This window comes from Lissotriton helveticus, chromosome 7, assembly GCF_964261635.1.
Source record: "Lissotriton helveticus chromosome 7, aLisHel1.1, whole genome shotgun sequence".
NCBI classification, from domain to species: domain Eukaryota; kingdom Metazoa; phylum Chordata; class Amphibia; order Caudata; family Salamandridae; genus Lissotriton; species Lissotriton helveticus.
In genome coordinates this window covers 306,244,070-306,260,996 of record NC_136068.1, presented here as the reverse complement: position 1 = coordinate 306,260,996, position 16,927 = coordinate 306,244,070, and the positions used below count along the sequence as shown (strand labels likewise).

The 16,927-nt window shown below is 43.0% G+C and overlaps 1 protein-coding gene across 1 annotated transcript in view; it reads left to right on the top strand.

Annotated features, from left to right (window-relative positions):
• Nucleotides 1–16,428, top strand: part of GHRH (growth hormone releasing hormone) — an 82,393-nt gene extending 65,965 nt beyond the window's left edge. Inside the window, exons 4-6 of the mRNA XM_078650495.1 lie at nucleotides 5,600–5,734; nucleotides 5,823–5,898; nucleotides 16,360–16,428. Coding sequence (XP_078506621.1) covers nucleotides 5,600–5,734; nucleotides 5,823–5,892 — 205 coding nt within the window. The 3' untranslated portion in view covers nucleotides 5,893–5,898; nucleotides 16,360–16,428. The remainder of the gene's footprint in view (nucleotides 1–5,599; nucleotides 5,735–5,822; nucleotides 5,899–16,359) is intronic.
• The last annotated feature ends 499 nt before the right edge of the window (nucleotides 16,429–16,927 follow it).

Here is a 16,927-nt window from a genome sequence, read left to right as displayed (position 1 = left end):
TTCGGGAAGTGTGTAGTAAGACAAGATAGTAGGTTATTTACATCATTTGATTTTTGTAAAATCCGAGTGTCAACAAAAACAAATTAGGAAGGTTTAAGTGTGCACTGTCCCGAGTATCAAAAAGTAGCTGCTGCTGGGGTGGGTGAGAAGCATTGGCAATTCAGGAAATAAAAGGCCAATGCTTAATTTATGAACCTTCTAGGCTAGAGAATTTCTGGAAAATGGTCGCAAATATTAGTTATTTCTGAACCAAGTTGTGCACACACGTTGTCACTGCACAACTGGTTTGTTAACATATTGTAAACCCCAATGTTTATGTTTATGTTGATGCAATTTATAGAGCAGCACAACTACCCAAAGGTGTTTCGGCGCTAAGGACTAGGCAAGATAGGTAAGAGAGAAAGTTCAAGAGTTACTGATTGAAAAGTCACGTCTTTATCTGCTTCCTGAAGGTGAGCAATGTGGGGCTAGTTTTAATATGAAGGGGGAGCTTGTTCCAGAGTTTAGACGTAGCACAGAGAAAAGATCTGTCGCCCCAAGAGACTTTCTTCGTGCGTGGAACGATCAGGAGATTGGCAGTGGAGTATCGTAATTGTCTGGGGGGATTGTAGGGACGAAGTGATTGTTTAAGGAAGTCAGGTCCGGGGGAGTGCCCAATGCCCATATCAACTCACCACGCCCAATGCCCATATTAACTCAACACAGAGAGGTTGAGGCCTGTTCCTCAAAGAATGACATCCCTGGAAAAAGGTTGTACACAGGTGGCTGTAGTCCACATTGACTGTGTGAGGCTTTCTGAAGGTCCTGTGTTCTGATGGCCACCGAGGCGTAGTTAGGCACTTTGCCGCCCATGGCGGTCCCTGCCTTTGCCGCCCAACGCTGAAGAGCGGGGGGCAATTATGGCGATGATTCCCGTATTTGCTGCCTCCGACAAACTTGTACAACATGTAAGAGCAGGGGCTCAACTCATGTAAGGCGCCCCCCTTTGCTACGCCACTGGATGGCCAGCAACTGGATGTACTGCATGATCAATTGGTATGTTCTACAGCGGAAGAGTGAAGGCAACATGAACTGTGTTCTGATGGCAAGGGTGCTGGACTGAGGCTATGGACAAAGGCCACATTATGTGCTCAGTGCCGACTGTACACAGCTGACTGCTAAGAATAAAGGTTTCCAACTCTTGGTGGAAAATACCTGAAGGCAGAGGGCTCAAGGCACCCTGAGTTAAATCCCCATAAGTGAATGGGTGGAAGGCATATATACAAGTGAGAGGACAGTACAGTAAACACCAAAATTACTTGATGACAGCCTGAAATGTAAAAAAAGTAATGAGGGGGATGAAAATTGGGTGTAATTTAATTAGTGCAATCATCATTACAAACACTACCACCACAGTGCAGTGAATAGAGAGTGATAATGACCTCAGCAAGGGATACACTATCCGTGCCAGATAATGTGAGAAGTTACCAAAACACTACTAACTACAGTCACTTATGCAAAATGTATTTTAACATTTAAAATATATTTTTCCACTAACTATAGGCTGCTTATTGTTGTTCAAATTTACATTTATATTACATATTTAGCCTTAATAACTGAAACGAAAATAACACTTTTGTTAGAAAGAGAGAAAGGGATTTTAAAAGGGGAGGGGTGAGGATGAAGGTGTAACCATGTGTTATAAGCAATAAATTACCCCACTCTATATTTAAGGATACCGCAAATTTTTCTTTCCCAACCACAATCCTCACTCACAGCCTTTTTAGGCGAAGTGGAAGATTACGCTCTGGTGTCAGGCTATAAATTAAATAGAGGGAAATGCGAAGTACTACCCTTAACCAAATACACCTTCAAAGATGAATTTAAGATTTCTAATTTCACCTGGAATTCTAAGTATATAAAATATGTTGGCATCTGGTTCTCTTCCTCTATTAAAACATCCATCTCTCTAAACATAGAGAAATGTTCTGCCAAACTTAAATCACTAACTACAAGATGGCATCCCCTGCATCTATCTTGGTGGGGTCGTTTGGACACTATCAAGATGATCTGACACCTACAGTTCTATACCTTCTCTCTAACATTCCATTATCCATTCCATCTATTTCCTTTAAAAGAATCAATTCCATTCTCACATCTTTTCTATGGAATGGTAAAAAATCAAGAATGGCGCTACAGAAATTAACAAGACCAAAATCCGAAGGAGGAGTTAATTTCCCCCATTTTTCTAATATCATAAAGCCTTTCAACTAACAATTATCAAACTGGATCAGTTCTCAATCAGAAAACAGGCCTCTTTGGGTAGATCTCAAACTTTTTTTTTTTTAACCCCCTTTTCATTCCAGGAATATCTTTCCTTTAACCGAAAACCATAAAAACTCTACTCCCATACTTAAGCAATCATGTAAACTATTATCCAGCGCACCTCATTAAGTTATACAAGACTCAGAATCCTTTCTCAATTCCACAATTTGGCATAAAAAACAGATCCTTATCAAAGAGAAACTTATATACTGGAAGGTTTGGAGGAACAATGGTCTACTTTGGGTCCACCAATTTTTCGATCAGGGTTCGCCCATTCAATTTACACAAATACAAACTCTATATCATTTACCCCTTTCCTTCAAATCTAAATTTCTGACCTTGCAGAATGTACTAATTGAGGCATGTGCTAAACTTACAACCTCACCCTCCTCACAATCCCAACCCCTCTTTTCCATGGCACCGTCTCTTGCTCACAAACCCCAAAGCTTCAAACATTTATTCTCGTCTAATGGAACCTCCTGATGACAGGCATAAGACCAAGGTAGAACTCTCTTGGGAATCCGATCTGAAAACAAACTGGCCTGTTACTCTATGGAATAGAATTTGGTTAAAACTTAGGAAATCCTCTAGAGCCGCCAGCACAACGCAAACACTTTTCTTTCTGTATAATCGGTTATTTTTCACTCCAATAAGATACACAACACAAATCCTAACACATGTTGGACATGTTCCCAAAGTGAAGCTGACCTTAAACACATGTTATTCACATGCACACATCTTTGGGAACAGGTCTGGCACCAAATTAACACTATCTTTCATACCACCGCGCCCTTATCCCTTACCACTATTTTCCTAGGTAGCTTAGCACCGGAATGGGGGAAAAGTCATTCTCAGCTAAGACTCATTGATCTGTTACTGGCTGTAGCGTTTCAACAGATTTCAAAACATTGGAAAGACTCTTCCAAATTGTCCTATCTAGCATGGTGGTATGCGGTATGCCATAATCACTGCTTAGATACAGCTCTAGTCCACCCTATCTCTCTAGCTACGAAAATACTACACCTCTGGCCCCCCCTCACACACTTTTTAAATACAGCAGCAAAAAACGCTTCCTCCCCCGAGCCCTCAATACAAGAAGTTACCAAGCCTCCCTGACTTCCTACTGTTTACTTGTATATAATTCTGTTTATTTTGTTAATCCCTATTGCACTCCTTTAATGATGCATTTTGGACATGTACTGCTATTTGCAATATTTATGAACCTATGAAGCTTTTCATCTCATCTTCTACGTCACACTTTTATTGCCTTGATGGTTTTTTGTATATTAACAGTATTCTCAAGTATTCTTTCATGCCTTTATGCATTGATAAATAACTGTTTGTACGAAGTATTGTTTTCACAACAATTTTAATTCTTCAATAAACCTTCATTTGAACTTAAAAAAAAAGAAAAAAAAAAGGATACCGCAAATCATCTCAGAGTTCCATGAATACATCTGGATCTTTTGACATGTGTATAGTGTAATTAAATAGCAGCTGCAAATGTTTGTACACTGGTGATCTAATGCAGTGTTTCTTAACCTTTTCTTTTCTATGGACCCCCACTTTATCATTCCTGTAACTCGGGTACCGTCACTGAATCATTATTGGAATCCCCACTAAGCCATTACTGGAAGCAGGGGGCCCGGCTTACGCATTTTCGAAGATTTGAACTGCAAAAACCATACACAACAAATACAGCAACAAGCAATCATCAAACAAATACACAAGTGATAAAATATTTAATTTAATTCACAAGCAAATATGAAAAAAACATTATTTTAGTTTTAATGGAAGGTTGGAACTTTTTTAAGTTCAACTGGGACAACTCATTGTCCTCATTATATTCTGTTTGATACACTTGCACTGCTCCCACAAATAAATCTGAAGATCCTAAGTAAATTTTTAGCCTCCAATTTTAAATCACTTCACATTTACAGAACATTTTAAAATGTTCAATTCTACATTTTGTTTCTTTATTTATTATACACTTTATCGATCTGTTAATATTATTTAATTTTTTATGTAAATGTGGGGCCCCTGAGTAGGCTTTGTGGTCCCCAGTCCACAGGTTGAGAATCACTGATTGAATATATCTCTCTATCATATGTTTGTAAAAACACTTTCATGCGAGCACCGGAATACTACACTAAATAAAAGATTTTTCTAACTCATAAGCATCAATACACTTGGGGCAAGATTTTTAAAAAATACACACAACGCAGCTCAGCACCCAAAGAGCCTGCACTGCGGCGCATGACGGAGAGGGTGCAGGAGAGCACCATATCTACAGAGATATGGCTCTCTCCTCCCCTCTCCCTTGTGCCGGTGCTGATTTTAGCTGCTGTGCACCTCTCACACACCTTAGCGCCAAAGCGCTTGGGGTGTGTGTGTCAGTCTAGCACAGGTTTTGTAAAGAAAGGGTACCCGACCTGTACAAAATACTATGCTTAGACAAGTTTAAAAGCTTTTCCCACTTTGTATGCGTGCTGCACAATGCAGCACGCTTGCAAAGTCAGTAAAGAAAGGAGAAATAAAAACATTTCTCCTGTTAGCGCCTCCTTTGAAGTGGCGTTAACTTCTGGAGCTAAACCCTGTCTACAATTCTTTTTAGATAGGGTTTAGTGCCAAAAGGCATGGGTGGTTACATGGGAATGCCCACGTACCTCCTCCTCACATAACGCCTCCTTGGAGCTAAGTAACACACAGCAGTGCTTTGCACTACTTTTATGGTACTTTCCAGCCCAAAACAAGTTTTGCACTGGAAAGTAAATCCCCCAAGAAGATTTTGTGCTGGTTAGCCTCCTTTTTGTGACGCTAACCCAGTGCAAAATGTTTGAAAATCTACCCCTAAACGTATTAAAAATTGCATTATTAGAATGGCATCAATGCCAAATTTGTATTTGACAGTATAGGGGAATGATATAGACCTGTTTAACAGTCACTGATCTGCCTTTCTGTCCCATCTATTTCCTTTTCCCACAGCAGACAGGGGATCCAAGGTGAAGACAGGCAAGAGGTTCTGACCAGGCGCCAGTTGGACAGCTTTCCAGCCCAAAACAAGTTTTGCACTGGAAAGTAAATCCCCCAAGAAGATTTTGTGCTGGTTAGCCTCCCTTTTGTGACGCTAACCCAGTGCAAAATGTTTGAAAATCTACCCCTAAACGTATTAAAAATTGCATTATTAGAATGGCATCAATGCCAAATTTGTATTTGACAGTATAGGGGAATGATATAGACCTGTTTAACAGTCACTGATCTGCCTTTCTGTCCCATCTATTTCCTTTTCCCACAGCAGACAGGAGATCCAAGGTGAAGACAGGCAGGAGGTTCTGACCAGGCGCCAGCTGGACAGCATTTCGATGGACAGACACTTCCACAAGCAAATGGCCATTAAGAATGTCCTAGCTGCCATTCTGAGTAACCTCAGGTAGAAGAAGAGCTGGACCCAGGGAGGTGAGAGGGAGACCCATCGGGTGACTGAAAATCTAACACTATATCTGTTTCCTTCCAACTAGAATCCAAGACATCAACAGTGACCCCAAAGAAGACTACACCCCCAGTTTGTCAGGACTCCTTAATCTTTAAATAAAGGTATGAATAGTACTCAAAAGGCTTCCTATTTTCCGTGCATTTGATGTGTTCATTATTTCAGGCAAAACACTGTGGTGATGTTTGTGAAAATGAAGAATGAACTAGGTTTATTTTTATGTCTGGCAAAAAAGGGTTTTTTCTCTCTTCAACAAATTTGTTGTAAATTAATCACAAAGGGGTCTCCTGGGAAGGGCTTTGTAGGACACGTGCTATGCAGCAACATTTTTAGCAGATAGGATTACACACTTTAAGCCTACACTAACCAAAAGATTCACACAGTGCTGTGTTTTTAGCCTGCCGGATGTATGACATTACAACGCATGCTTTTACCACGCATGCCTTTACAACGCAGTTTTTACAACGCATGCTGTTACAACGCATAGCGCTTAGGGGTACTGGATAGTGAATAGTGTAATTTACTATTCCAACTCCAGTCCCCGTGGAAAGTAGGGAAGGTGTTGGATAGTAAATTAAATCTATTCCCTATCCTAGAGCGCCCCCCAGCGCAATGCGTTGTAATGGTTTGCGTTGTAAAAGTTGTGTCGTAAAGGCACTGCGTGGTAAAAGTTGCGTTGTAAAGGATGTTTCCCTAGCCTGCCTGGTCTTCTAGATGTAGAAGAAATTGTTGCAACCAGCGGGCATGACCAAAATAAATGTATGAAGGCAGAGTCAAACTAATTAACTTTGTAAATGCTTGCTTTTTTTCATTGTCTTCTGATCAGTCAACTCTGACTAATCACTCATAAGAACTACCATGGAAAGCCAAAGGATCGTGAAAGGACCATTGTGGCAAGTTCTGTGTCTTAGTGACTCAACCTTCCAACTGTATAGACTCCACTGAATTCACTCTTATAACAGATCTGAGAAACGTTGTTGCTCGAAGTCCAAGATGACTGGTGGTTTGAAATCCCAGGCCCATTTTTCTATGAGTCAAGAGACCCACCTTTCAAAGGGGGGGAAAGATCCTCCTGCAGGTCAGGCAGTGAGTAATGTGGTCTCTGCATCTGTGCCCTTACCTGTGCAAAGGCAACAGATTCCCTCATTTACATGGGGCTGCACCCTCAAAGCAAATGAGGGAATGCCTCCTTGGGATTGCACTGGGCAAATTTAACACTTGTGCTATCTCTATTACGGATGGGCCTGTGCAGGCACCTGCTATCATTTCTGTAATACCAAAGTGTTCCAGGGGCACACACACACATCGTACCCCAGGGGCACTTTTTATAAGAGAGCCCCAGGTGTCTTGCTTGCACTACGCACTCTGGGCGAATCTTGCATGTCTTGTGGCCTGACTTCACCATCCTTACAAGCTGCAGAAAAAATACTGTGCCAATGTTGACAGAACTGTGGCATGTTCATTAAGGGGCATATTGATGAGGGCCTTGCATCATGCTTCCACCACGCACAGTGGTACATGCACGACCCAAAGCCCCAAGTCATATTTAGGAAGCCACACAAAGCTCCCTTGAGTGGCTTTGAATGGCTTCACAAATACAGAGTAATGCAACGCAGCGCAAATTGTGGTGTGGCCTTACTCTGTATTAGGGGGGCATTCCGTGTTTGTTGCGGTGGGTGTTCCCATGCACCTTCCATGGGTTTTGACGCTTTTCCAGATGTACAAGTACTTGTAAACCTTGGAATGCATGAAAAATTTACACCTCCCGAGGTGAGGTGTAACAACGAGAGATATCTCTTTTTGTCCTAGTTTTTTCATCTTTCTGTGTGTGCTGCGCACATAGAAAGAGGAAAACACCGTTATGGGTTGTTTTTGTGCAGAAAGGTTCACCTTCCTGCACCAAAACAATCTTGACGACAACACAGGCACCTTTGCATGATGGTGCAAGGGTGTCTGCATTGGCACTAGACTGCCATACCTGCACCAGCCCAGGGGGAAAGACAGGAATACACTGTATTGGAAAAATATGGTGCATTCCAGCCCTTTCACTGTGATGTAGCGCTGCAAGGTAACCTGCTGTACTGCCCTGCACCACCAATCCCATAAATATGCCCCTTAGTTCTTGAAGAAGCATCGGTACTTGCACGTTTCTTTTGTTACACAGCTCAATTTTTATTTGCTCAGTGATTATCAACCAGTAAGTTTCCAGTGATACAAGTATCTTCATCAGGGTTTAAAAACCTCTGGCAGCAACAGCAACCATGTGCCTTTTGAGAACTTCCTTTGTGTATTTAGCCACCACAAACATAGTGGATGGCTTGAGCATGCATGCAGCACATTCCTCAAATGGACAATAGGCAGTGGTAGCCATGCACAATTTTATTGCACAAAGGTCAGCTGGCAACAACGCCTAGTCGTGTGACCCAGGAACAGGCTGCAGGTACTTAATTGTTTGGAGGAGAAAATGCCAACTTTCTAAAAGTAGAGTTTTCAGAATTGGGATTTAAAATTTGACTTTAGCATCAAAGACGGTTGTAAATTACAATTCCTCAGGTACCAAACATGAACTTCTTACCCGCTCCCAATCAAAATATATTACTTATTAAATGTAAAAAGATAGCCCAATATTATCCTATGGGAGAGGTAGGACTTGCAATAGTGAAAACAAATTTGAGAGTTTTTCACCAGGATATGTAAAACTTAAGAGTACATATGCCACTTATTAAATATAACACACCCTTCCTATGGGTGACATATGTTTTAACAAGGAAGGCTTAGGCCCGACAAAAGGTTTACTTTGCCAGGACAAAATGGCAGCTTAAAACTGCACACAGGCTGTAATGATAGACCTGGGGCATTTTTCAAAAGGCCACTTATGTGGGTGGCACAATCAGTGCTGCAGTCACACTAGTAGCATTTATTTACAGACCCCTGTCACCATTAGTGCCACTTTACTAGGGACTTGAAAGTAAACTAAATGTATACATTGCGTGTAAGTCAATTTTAATATGTTTATATTTAGCATTGGTTAGCAGTGGTAACATGTGCAGACTCAAATTCGGTAAAACAGGAGAAGGGAAGGCAAAACGTTTGGGGAAAGACTGACATGTTCAACACCTTTGTCATTTTTCTTGTCACCATAACCATCTCAGCCATATTATATCGAGCAGCAGCCTTCCGAAAAGGCAAAACCCACAATCTTATTAAGGAAGTTCACATCTTCTGGCAAGTCAAAAACTTGTAGAGAGGAAGATCAACGTGTTGGTAGAATAAAAGTCCCTCCCAGTAATGCTTCTGATAGTTCTTAAGATCTGAGACCTAAAAAGAGATGATGGCTGTACCAAACCATTAATCAGTTTACTGCACACGTTTTGCAATGTAACTACATAAAAGAGCAGCTATGAGTGTATCCTAAAAGTTGTTTAAAGACACACAGCCAAGGATACTGAGCATTGCAGAGTAGATCTGACAGACAGACAGTAGGGTGGGCGAGTTTAATCTTTCCCCGATTCCTTTATTAAATGAGGATGCAGGAAACATTACACTATCTCAAATACTATAATAGCATTTGACTGAGCTTTTCAGCATTTGGGTCACGCTCCAAATAAGAGCAATGTATGAATATGAATAATATTCAAGATACATCTCTTAATGTTCAGCCTTGAAATGCAGACAGATACTGTTTTATATTAGTACTGAGATTTATAACAGAACCATCTCCTATATCAATATGGATGCTATATTCTAAAAAGGAAAACAGGCCAGCCAAGACAATTCACTTCCTAGTCAGTGCTTTTTCGTGGCAATTGGTCCATTGTCAATTGTGAGCAACTGGTAAGCTTGTTGCTAGTCTTGTATTCTACCATGTCATTACTGCAACGACCTGCTTATGAACTCCAATTAAGGAACAGCCTGGATCACAAGGACACTTTTATTGTAGGGCTAACTTCATACCGCTACCCCGGAATACCCGAGTACTGAATTTCGCTCCCCCATGGGAGGCTTATACCAACTAGAACACGAGAACCAGGCATAGCCTACAAGACCAGCAATACACTTGAGCCTACCAGTTGCTGCTGAGGGTTCACAACAGTGCCCACAACAGCCTGCTTACTGGAGACTTGGCAGAGTGAGCTAAAGAATGCTGATGGATTAAACCCAGATCAGTTGAGTGGGGGTGAGTGCTTGCAATGTTCAACACTCCGTCCATTATCCCCTTTGGTATCGCCTTGTCCGCCCTAAGTTGACAGGGTATGCCCAGCTGTGAGTCCCTTGCTCACTCTGCCACTGGATTCAAGATAGCCTAGCTGATGAGGGTTATAAACCCGAAACCTGTCCCAGGATGCTTGTTTCCAGTCCAGGGAAGACATAGCTTGGCAGTTCAGGCTGGACTGTTCCCATGAGGCACAGGATCAGACTGATTTGCATATGGCCATGTCTGAACTGGGGTGGTGGAGTGAGCTAAAGAATGATTATGGATTAAACCCAGATCAGTTGACTGGGGGTGAGTGTTTGATTTGCTCAAACGCTCCGTCCATCATCCCCTTTGGTATTGCTTCCTGGAGACAGCTGGAGTAGGTGGAGGAGAGGCATTGTGTTGCATAGAGCCATCATGTTTCCCGCTGCACGGGAGTAAGATGCTGCTGAGAGCTCACTACAGTGCTCACAGGAAACTGCTACCTAGAGACGGCTGGAGGTGATGGTGGAGGAGCTGCATAGCGCTACGCACCACTGTTGCATTTGCTGCTGCCACGGATCAAGCTACTGTTGAGGGCTCACTATAGTGCCCAAAACGTCCTGCATCCTGGAGACAGGTGGAGGAGGAGCATAGAGATAGATAGCACCATCTTGATTCCAGCTGCGAGGGACGCACCAGGGCTGTGCCTGGGCAAAGACCGGGTCAAGTGGGGCCATCTGCGTCCATCGGCGGCCAGAGGAGGCTGGGCTAGCCAATCCCTCTTTCTCCATACTAACAAGAAAGGAAAAACAGAAAGCAGCATGTACTGTTAACGCACAATTGATTGTTTTCTAAAACAGGCTGTCAGGCTTCTGTGAAAAACAATTAAGCTCACTGAATGGCACCTATCAGTTGATAGCACTATTATTACCAGTTATATTTCCTTCCCATCTTCACATCTGGCTGGTGCTGATGCTCTTAATTTTTCCCAGGTTTGTACCACTTTTGACTGTAGACAATAGCTGATTGATTGAGGGAGTAGACAATTCTGAGCGATCTGACAATTTATTTAATGCTTGCTCCATGAGTTGTTCCATCCTCCCAATCCACTCACCAAAAGGATTTTAAAAACCCTCAGTGGCCTAGCTCAGTTTAATAGATATGGTATCAGTAAAAGCTTGCTCTAACAAAACATCAGATGATATTAAGTCATTGGTATTTGTACGTTTGTCCAAATGTCTGGCAGGATGCCCACACCTTTCTTACACTTTGTGCAGGGCCATTTTGCCAAATAGCACTAGAAGGGCTACAGTCAAAAGTGGTACAAACCTGGGAAAAATTAAGAGCATCAGCACCAGCCAGATGTGAAGATGGGAAGGAAATATAACTGGTAATAATAGTGCTATCAACCGATAGGTGGTACAAAAGGGGGTGGTGATGGACGGAGCATCTGAATCAATCAAACACTCACACCCAATCAACAGATCTGGGTTTAATCTATCACCATTCTTTAGCCCACTCTGCCACCCCAGTTCAGACATGGCTATATACAAATCAGTCTGACCCTGTGCCTCATGGGAACAGTCCAGCCCGAACTGCCAAGCCATGTCTTCCCTGGACCGGAAACAAGCTTCCGAGGACCGGTTTCTGGCATTCCAGCTGTCTTCAGCCCGGCTTGCTTGAATCCAGTGGCAAAGTGAGCAAGGGACTCACGTCTGAGCATACCCTGCCACACTTATGGTGGCCAAAAGTGGTACAAAAGGGGGTGGTGATGGACGGAGCATCTGAACCAATCAAACACTCACACCCAGTCAACAGATCTGGGTTTAATCCATCACTGTTCTTTAGCCCATTCTGCCACCCCAGTTCAGACATGGCTATATGCAAATCAGTCTGACCCTGTGCCTCATGGGAACAGTCCAGCCCGAACTGCCGAGGACCGGTTCCTGGCATTTCAGCCTTTTTCAGCCCGGCTTGCTTGAATCCAGTGGCAAAGTGAGCAAGGGACAAATGTCTGAGCATACCCTGCCAACTTATGGCGAACAAAGTGGTACAAAAGGGGGTGTTGATGGACGGAGCATCTGAACCAATCAAACACTCACACCCAATCAACAGATCTGGGTTTAATCCATCACCGTTCTTTAGCCCACTCTGACACCCCAGTTCAGACATGGCCATATGCAAATCAGTCTGACCCTGTGCCTCATGGGAACAGTCAAGCCCGAACTGCCAAGCCATGCCTTCCCTGGACCGGAAACAAGCTTCCAAGGACCGGTTTCTGGCATTTCAGCCGTCTTCAGCCCGGCTTGCTTGAATCCAGTGGCAAAGTGAGCAAGGGACTCACGTCTGAGCATACCCTGCCAACTTATGGCGAACAAAGGGGTACAAAAGGGGGTGGTGATGGACGGAACATCTGAACCAATAAAAACACTCACACCCAGTCAACAGATCTGGATTTAATCCATCACCGTTCTTTAGCCCACTCTGCCACCCCAGTTCAGACATGGCCATATGCAAATCAGTCTGACCCTGTGCCTCATGGGAACAGTCCAGCCCGAACTGCCAAGCCATGCCTTCCCTGGACCGGAAACAAGCTTCCGAGGACCGGTTTCTGGCATTTCAGCCGTCTTCAGCCCGGCTTGCTTGAATCCAGTGGCAAAGTGAACAAGGGACTCCCCCCCCCCCCCCCAACCCCCCTTTTGTACCGCCTTGTTTGCCATAAGTTGGCAGGGTATTCTCAGACATGAGTCCCTTGCTCACTTTGCCACTGGATTCAAGCAAGCCTGGCTGAAGACGGCTGTAATGCCAGAAACCGGTCCTAGGAAGCTTGTTTCCGGTCCAGGGAAGGCATGGCTTGGCAGTTCGGGCTAGACTGTTCCCATGAGGCACAGGGTCAGACTGATTTGCATATGGTTAATCAAAAGGGAAACAGACACTTGGTACACCTCTAGACCATTGGTAAAGAAGAGGATTTTTGGAGTAACCTCAAAGAACCCCATGCTGTTGTGATTGCGCAGTATATCTGTTTCATCTGCCCCGCATTAGGGTTATTGGCAGTTATCATCGGGTACTCCAAAGTAGTGGTATTGCCCGCCTCAACCCGAGGCACCTCTGGTCTGTTGTTCAGTGTCCAGAGAAGTGAAAAAAGTGTGCAAAATAGATTCTCAAAAAAAGGAAAAAATGGTTAAAAGACTGGAAAATCACCCTAGACAATTTTTAATATTGGTGTGATTTCCAAGTCAATTTAAAATGATAGGTACTACTTGTTTGATCGAGTTACTGGATCTTGTAGTGTTATATATACAGCGTCGACATGTTTCAGCTCTTCCGGTCAAAGGTAGGACGGCTCATTTATTTATTTGTTTTCTCACTTGATCGTCTACTGCCGACCTCATTTACCAACATAGATTAACAACCCTACTATGCGAAACGGGTTCACTATAACCAGTGATCTCGGTTGCATACTATTATGGGTTCTTATCCCGGTATCAACAACTACCTAGCGGGGATATCTATTATTACGAGGTCTGGGTTTATTACGCATGTACTATAGAGAGCCAGTGCGTAACGCAATGATTAAACTAACACTGGCAAAAAACTGTAAATTGTAAATCCTGGTGCATATACTAACTTGATACTCGCCACATTATGAGTGTGTATTCACTCGTACAAGTGAAAAACCTGCTCAAACAGTTAGCTACTCGAACCTCTATTTCCCCTCCTAACTTAAAGTCTCTTCAAGTGAATAATAATTTTATTCATCATGTACACCAACCCGATTTAGAAAGCATAAATCAAGTGTGTATTTCTCTATGTACTCTCCCCATTCTATTACAGAAGCCGGAGGAGCTATTCTCCTGAGACAAAATCAGGAATCAACTCTGATAATACTACACAAATGGTGTGAGTAATACGTTTTTTGTTTATGTGTGTGAGTCCTGACGAAAGCTCTATAGACCCCTTGGGCCCAGAGAGCTGAAACATGTCGACGCTGTATATATAACACTACAAGATCCAGTAACTCGATCAAACAAGTAGTACCTATCATTTTAAATTGACTTGGAAATCACACCAATATTAAAAATTGTCTAGGGTGATTTTCCAGTCTTTTAACCATTTTTTCCTTTTTTTGAGAATCTATTTTACACTTTTTTCACTTCTCTGGACACTGCACAACAGACCAGAGGTGCCTCGGGTTGAGGCGGGCAATACCACTACTTTGGAGTACCCGATGATAACTGCCAATAACCCTAATGCGGGGCGGATGAAACAGATATACCGCGCAATCACAACAGCATGGGGTTCTTTGAGGTTACTCCAAAAATCCTCTTCTTTACCAATGGTCTAGAGGTGTAACAAGTGTCTGTTTCCCTTTTGATTAACCACTAGCTTACCCAGGGGAATGAAACAGATGTCCCAATCCCTAATCCCTCCTCTTTGATTACTTACTGATTTGCATATGGCCATGTCTGAACTGGGTTCCAGAGTGGGCTAAAGAACGGTGATGGATTAAACCCAGATTTGTTGACTGGGTGTGAGTGCTTGATTGGTTCAGATGCTCCGTCCATCACCACCTCCTTTTGTACCGCTGGGAATCTTGCAGCGCTGCCCTGCATCAAAGGAAAAGGGCAAGAATGCACCGTATCTATGAGATACTGTGCATTCCTGCCCTTTTCCTAAGCACTGGCGCACAATGGACTGCCATTCAGTGACACAGACGCCCTTGCACTTTGGTGCACAGGTGCCTGTATTGCGAGGCTGATTGATTTTGTGCAGGAAGGGAGATATTCCTGCACAAAATCAATCCCAAGAGGTTATTTCCTCCTTTTATCTGTACTGCAGTATGCAACACACAAAGAAAAAGGAAAAAACGAAGAGAAATTAAAACATTTCTCCTCGTTGCGCCTCCCTAACGCTACCCCTGGCACATGCCAATGGTTTGAGCATCTTTCATAGCCCAGCGCTCAAGCTGCCACATGTGAAGGTGTGCTGACAATGTGTCACCATCAATTGGGCCATGTGTGCTTGTCTACAGTTGTGTGGACACGTGCCATGGTTGCGAATGCAACATGCTTAATGTCTTTCGGGTGACTAATGTTCCTCATGTACACAATCGTTGTTGGACATATCCAGAGTGCACAAACATTTAATTGATGGAACAACCACTGCCACCAGGGATTACTCAGATCAGTAGCACACACGATACATTGGGACAGTTAAAATACCAACATGCGGGACAGTTCCATAACACTAGTACTATTTACCCTACAGGTTCGACATGAGTGCGCACAATGTGCAAGGACAGGCGAAAGCAAGGTCATGACAACCACCACCACCACCGCCCAGAGCCATAGAAGGGAGTAGATCCACCGCCAGAGGATCAAGCTCATTCACCTCTGGTAACAGGATGTCATAGCCCATTACATGATTAAGAAAGGGTCTGTTACCTGCCTCCTGAACCAGATAGCGCCTGGTCTGCAGCACACCTACCAGGGTAGCACCAACATCCCTCCACGGACCAAGATACTCGCTGTCCTCCACATGCTGGCGTGAGGAACTTTTCAACATACCACCAGCAGAGTGGCAGGAGTGTCCCAGGCATCCTTTTCCAGGTTCCTACCCACTGTCCTGGATGCCAACATAAGCCTGACACCTTACGACATCTCCAAGGGCATATCATGAGTGTCATAGAGGAAATCGGCACTGCTATTGCCAGTGCAGATACACAATGAATGGATACCAAATACTGTCAGAACTATGGCCTACACTGGCCCCAAGGGGTCTTGCGTTGCAGTGTATGCAGGATACTTGTTCAATGGTTCTGTGCAAACTCACAACACATCTACTAACGTCTGTATAGTGTCCCTACCATGGACCTGTGCACCACCATGTGTCATAAAACATTGTGAAACAGCTGTGTCAATAAAGGCAAAACGCAAAATGCAATGCAGCGCGCACAACAAAATTCTTTTTATTTATTTAAATGTTTACTTACCTCCGTTCATCCATATTCGGATATTTACTACTCCCCACCTTGCCCCTCCCTGCCCCACCTCATTGCTCCATGAAACTCCCTCACCGGCCGCTACTGAACTTTATTACGTCTTCACAAAATCCTTTATATTGCCTTTTCTCAAAAAATATGATTTTAGAAAGTGTAGACCAACTTTTTGTATATGTTAAAAATGCATGATGTCTGTTTTGCTGTAGGGTTTTAAAAAAAAAAATCTGCTGTGTGGTGCCAAAATTTAATGTTATTTCAACCGTATTTGTATCTGTACTTTTGTATAACTTTTATGAATATTTTTTAAAAATCGAATAAAGTTTGAGTTGAAGTGAACCAGCATGATGTTGTTTTCTAACATTTAGGACTTCTTTCTCTTCACAGCAACAGGTGTCCACAACGCAGCCTTTTATCCAACATTACGCGGCAGGGATGACCGAAGCGATGAACATGAAGTGTATATTGATTTTTTTTTTCAAATACCAGTGTAAACGCTAATTGAAAGTTTCATAAAAAATATATTAAAAAAGTCCTGCACCTTTATTCAGAAACTATCAGACAGCCTGTTATGACTCCAAAGTATTCTTTGTGTCGAAGAAAAACAATACTATGAGAGATCACTGTAGTCTAATGAATGTTGAATGGCAAAATCAAGGAGACAGTAGAAATTTCTCAGTGTCATTTGCAGTGCAGTAGACCAGCTCTTTTCCGTATGAGCCGCTTGAGCATACAATGCTAAATTGACTTCCTGTTAAAAAAACAAAAATCATTTTAAATACATTTTCTATAATACAGCAAGCTTGGGACAGTACATGTAATACTACATGAAACTCTATTTAGCAAGTGCCGAGTCCTTCTCATGGGAAGAATGCAAGGCGATACAGTGGAGGATGGTCCAAAGAAGACCTCTAAATCTGTAGTTCTCTCTTGTCTATGCCAATCTCGAACAAGG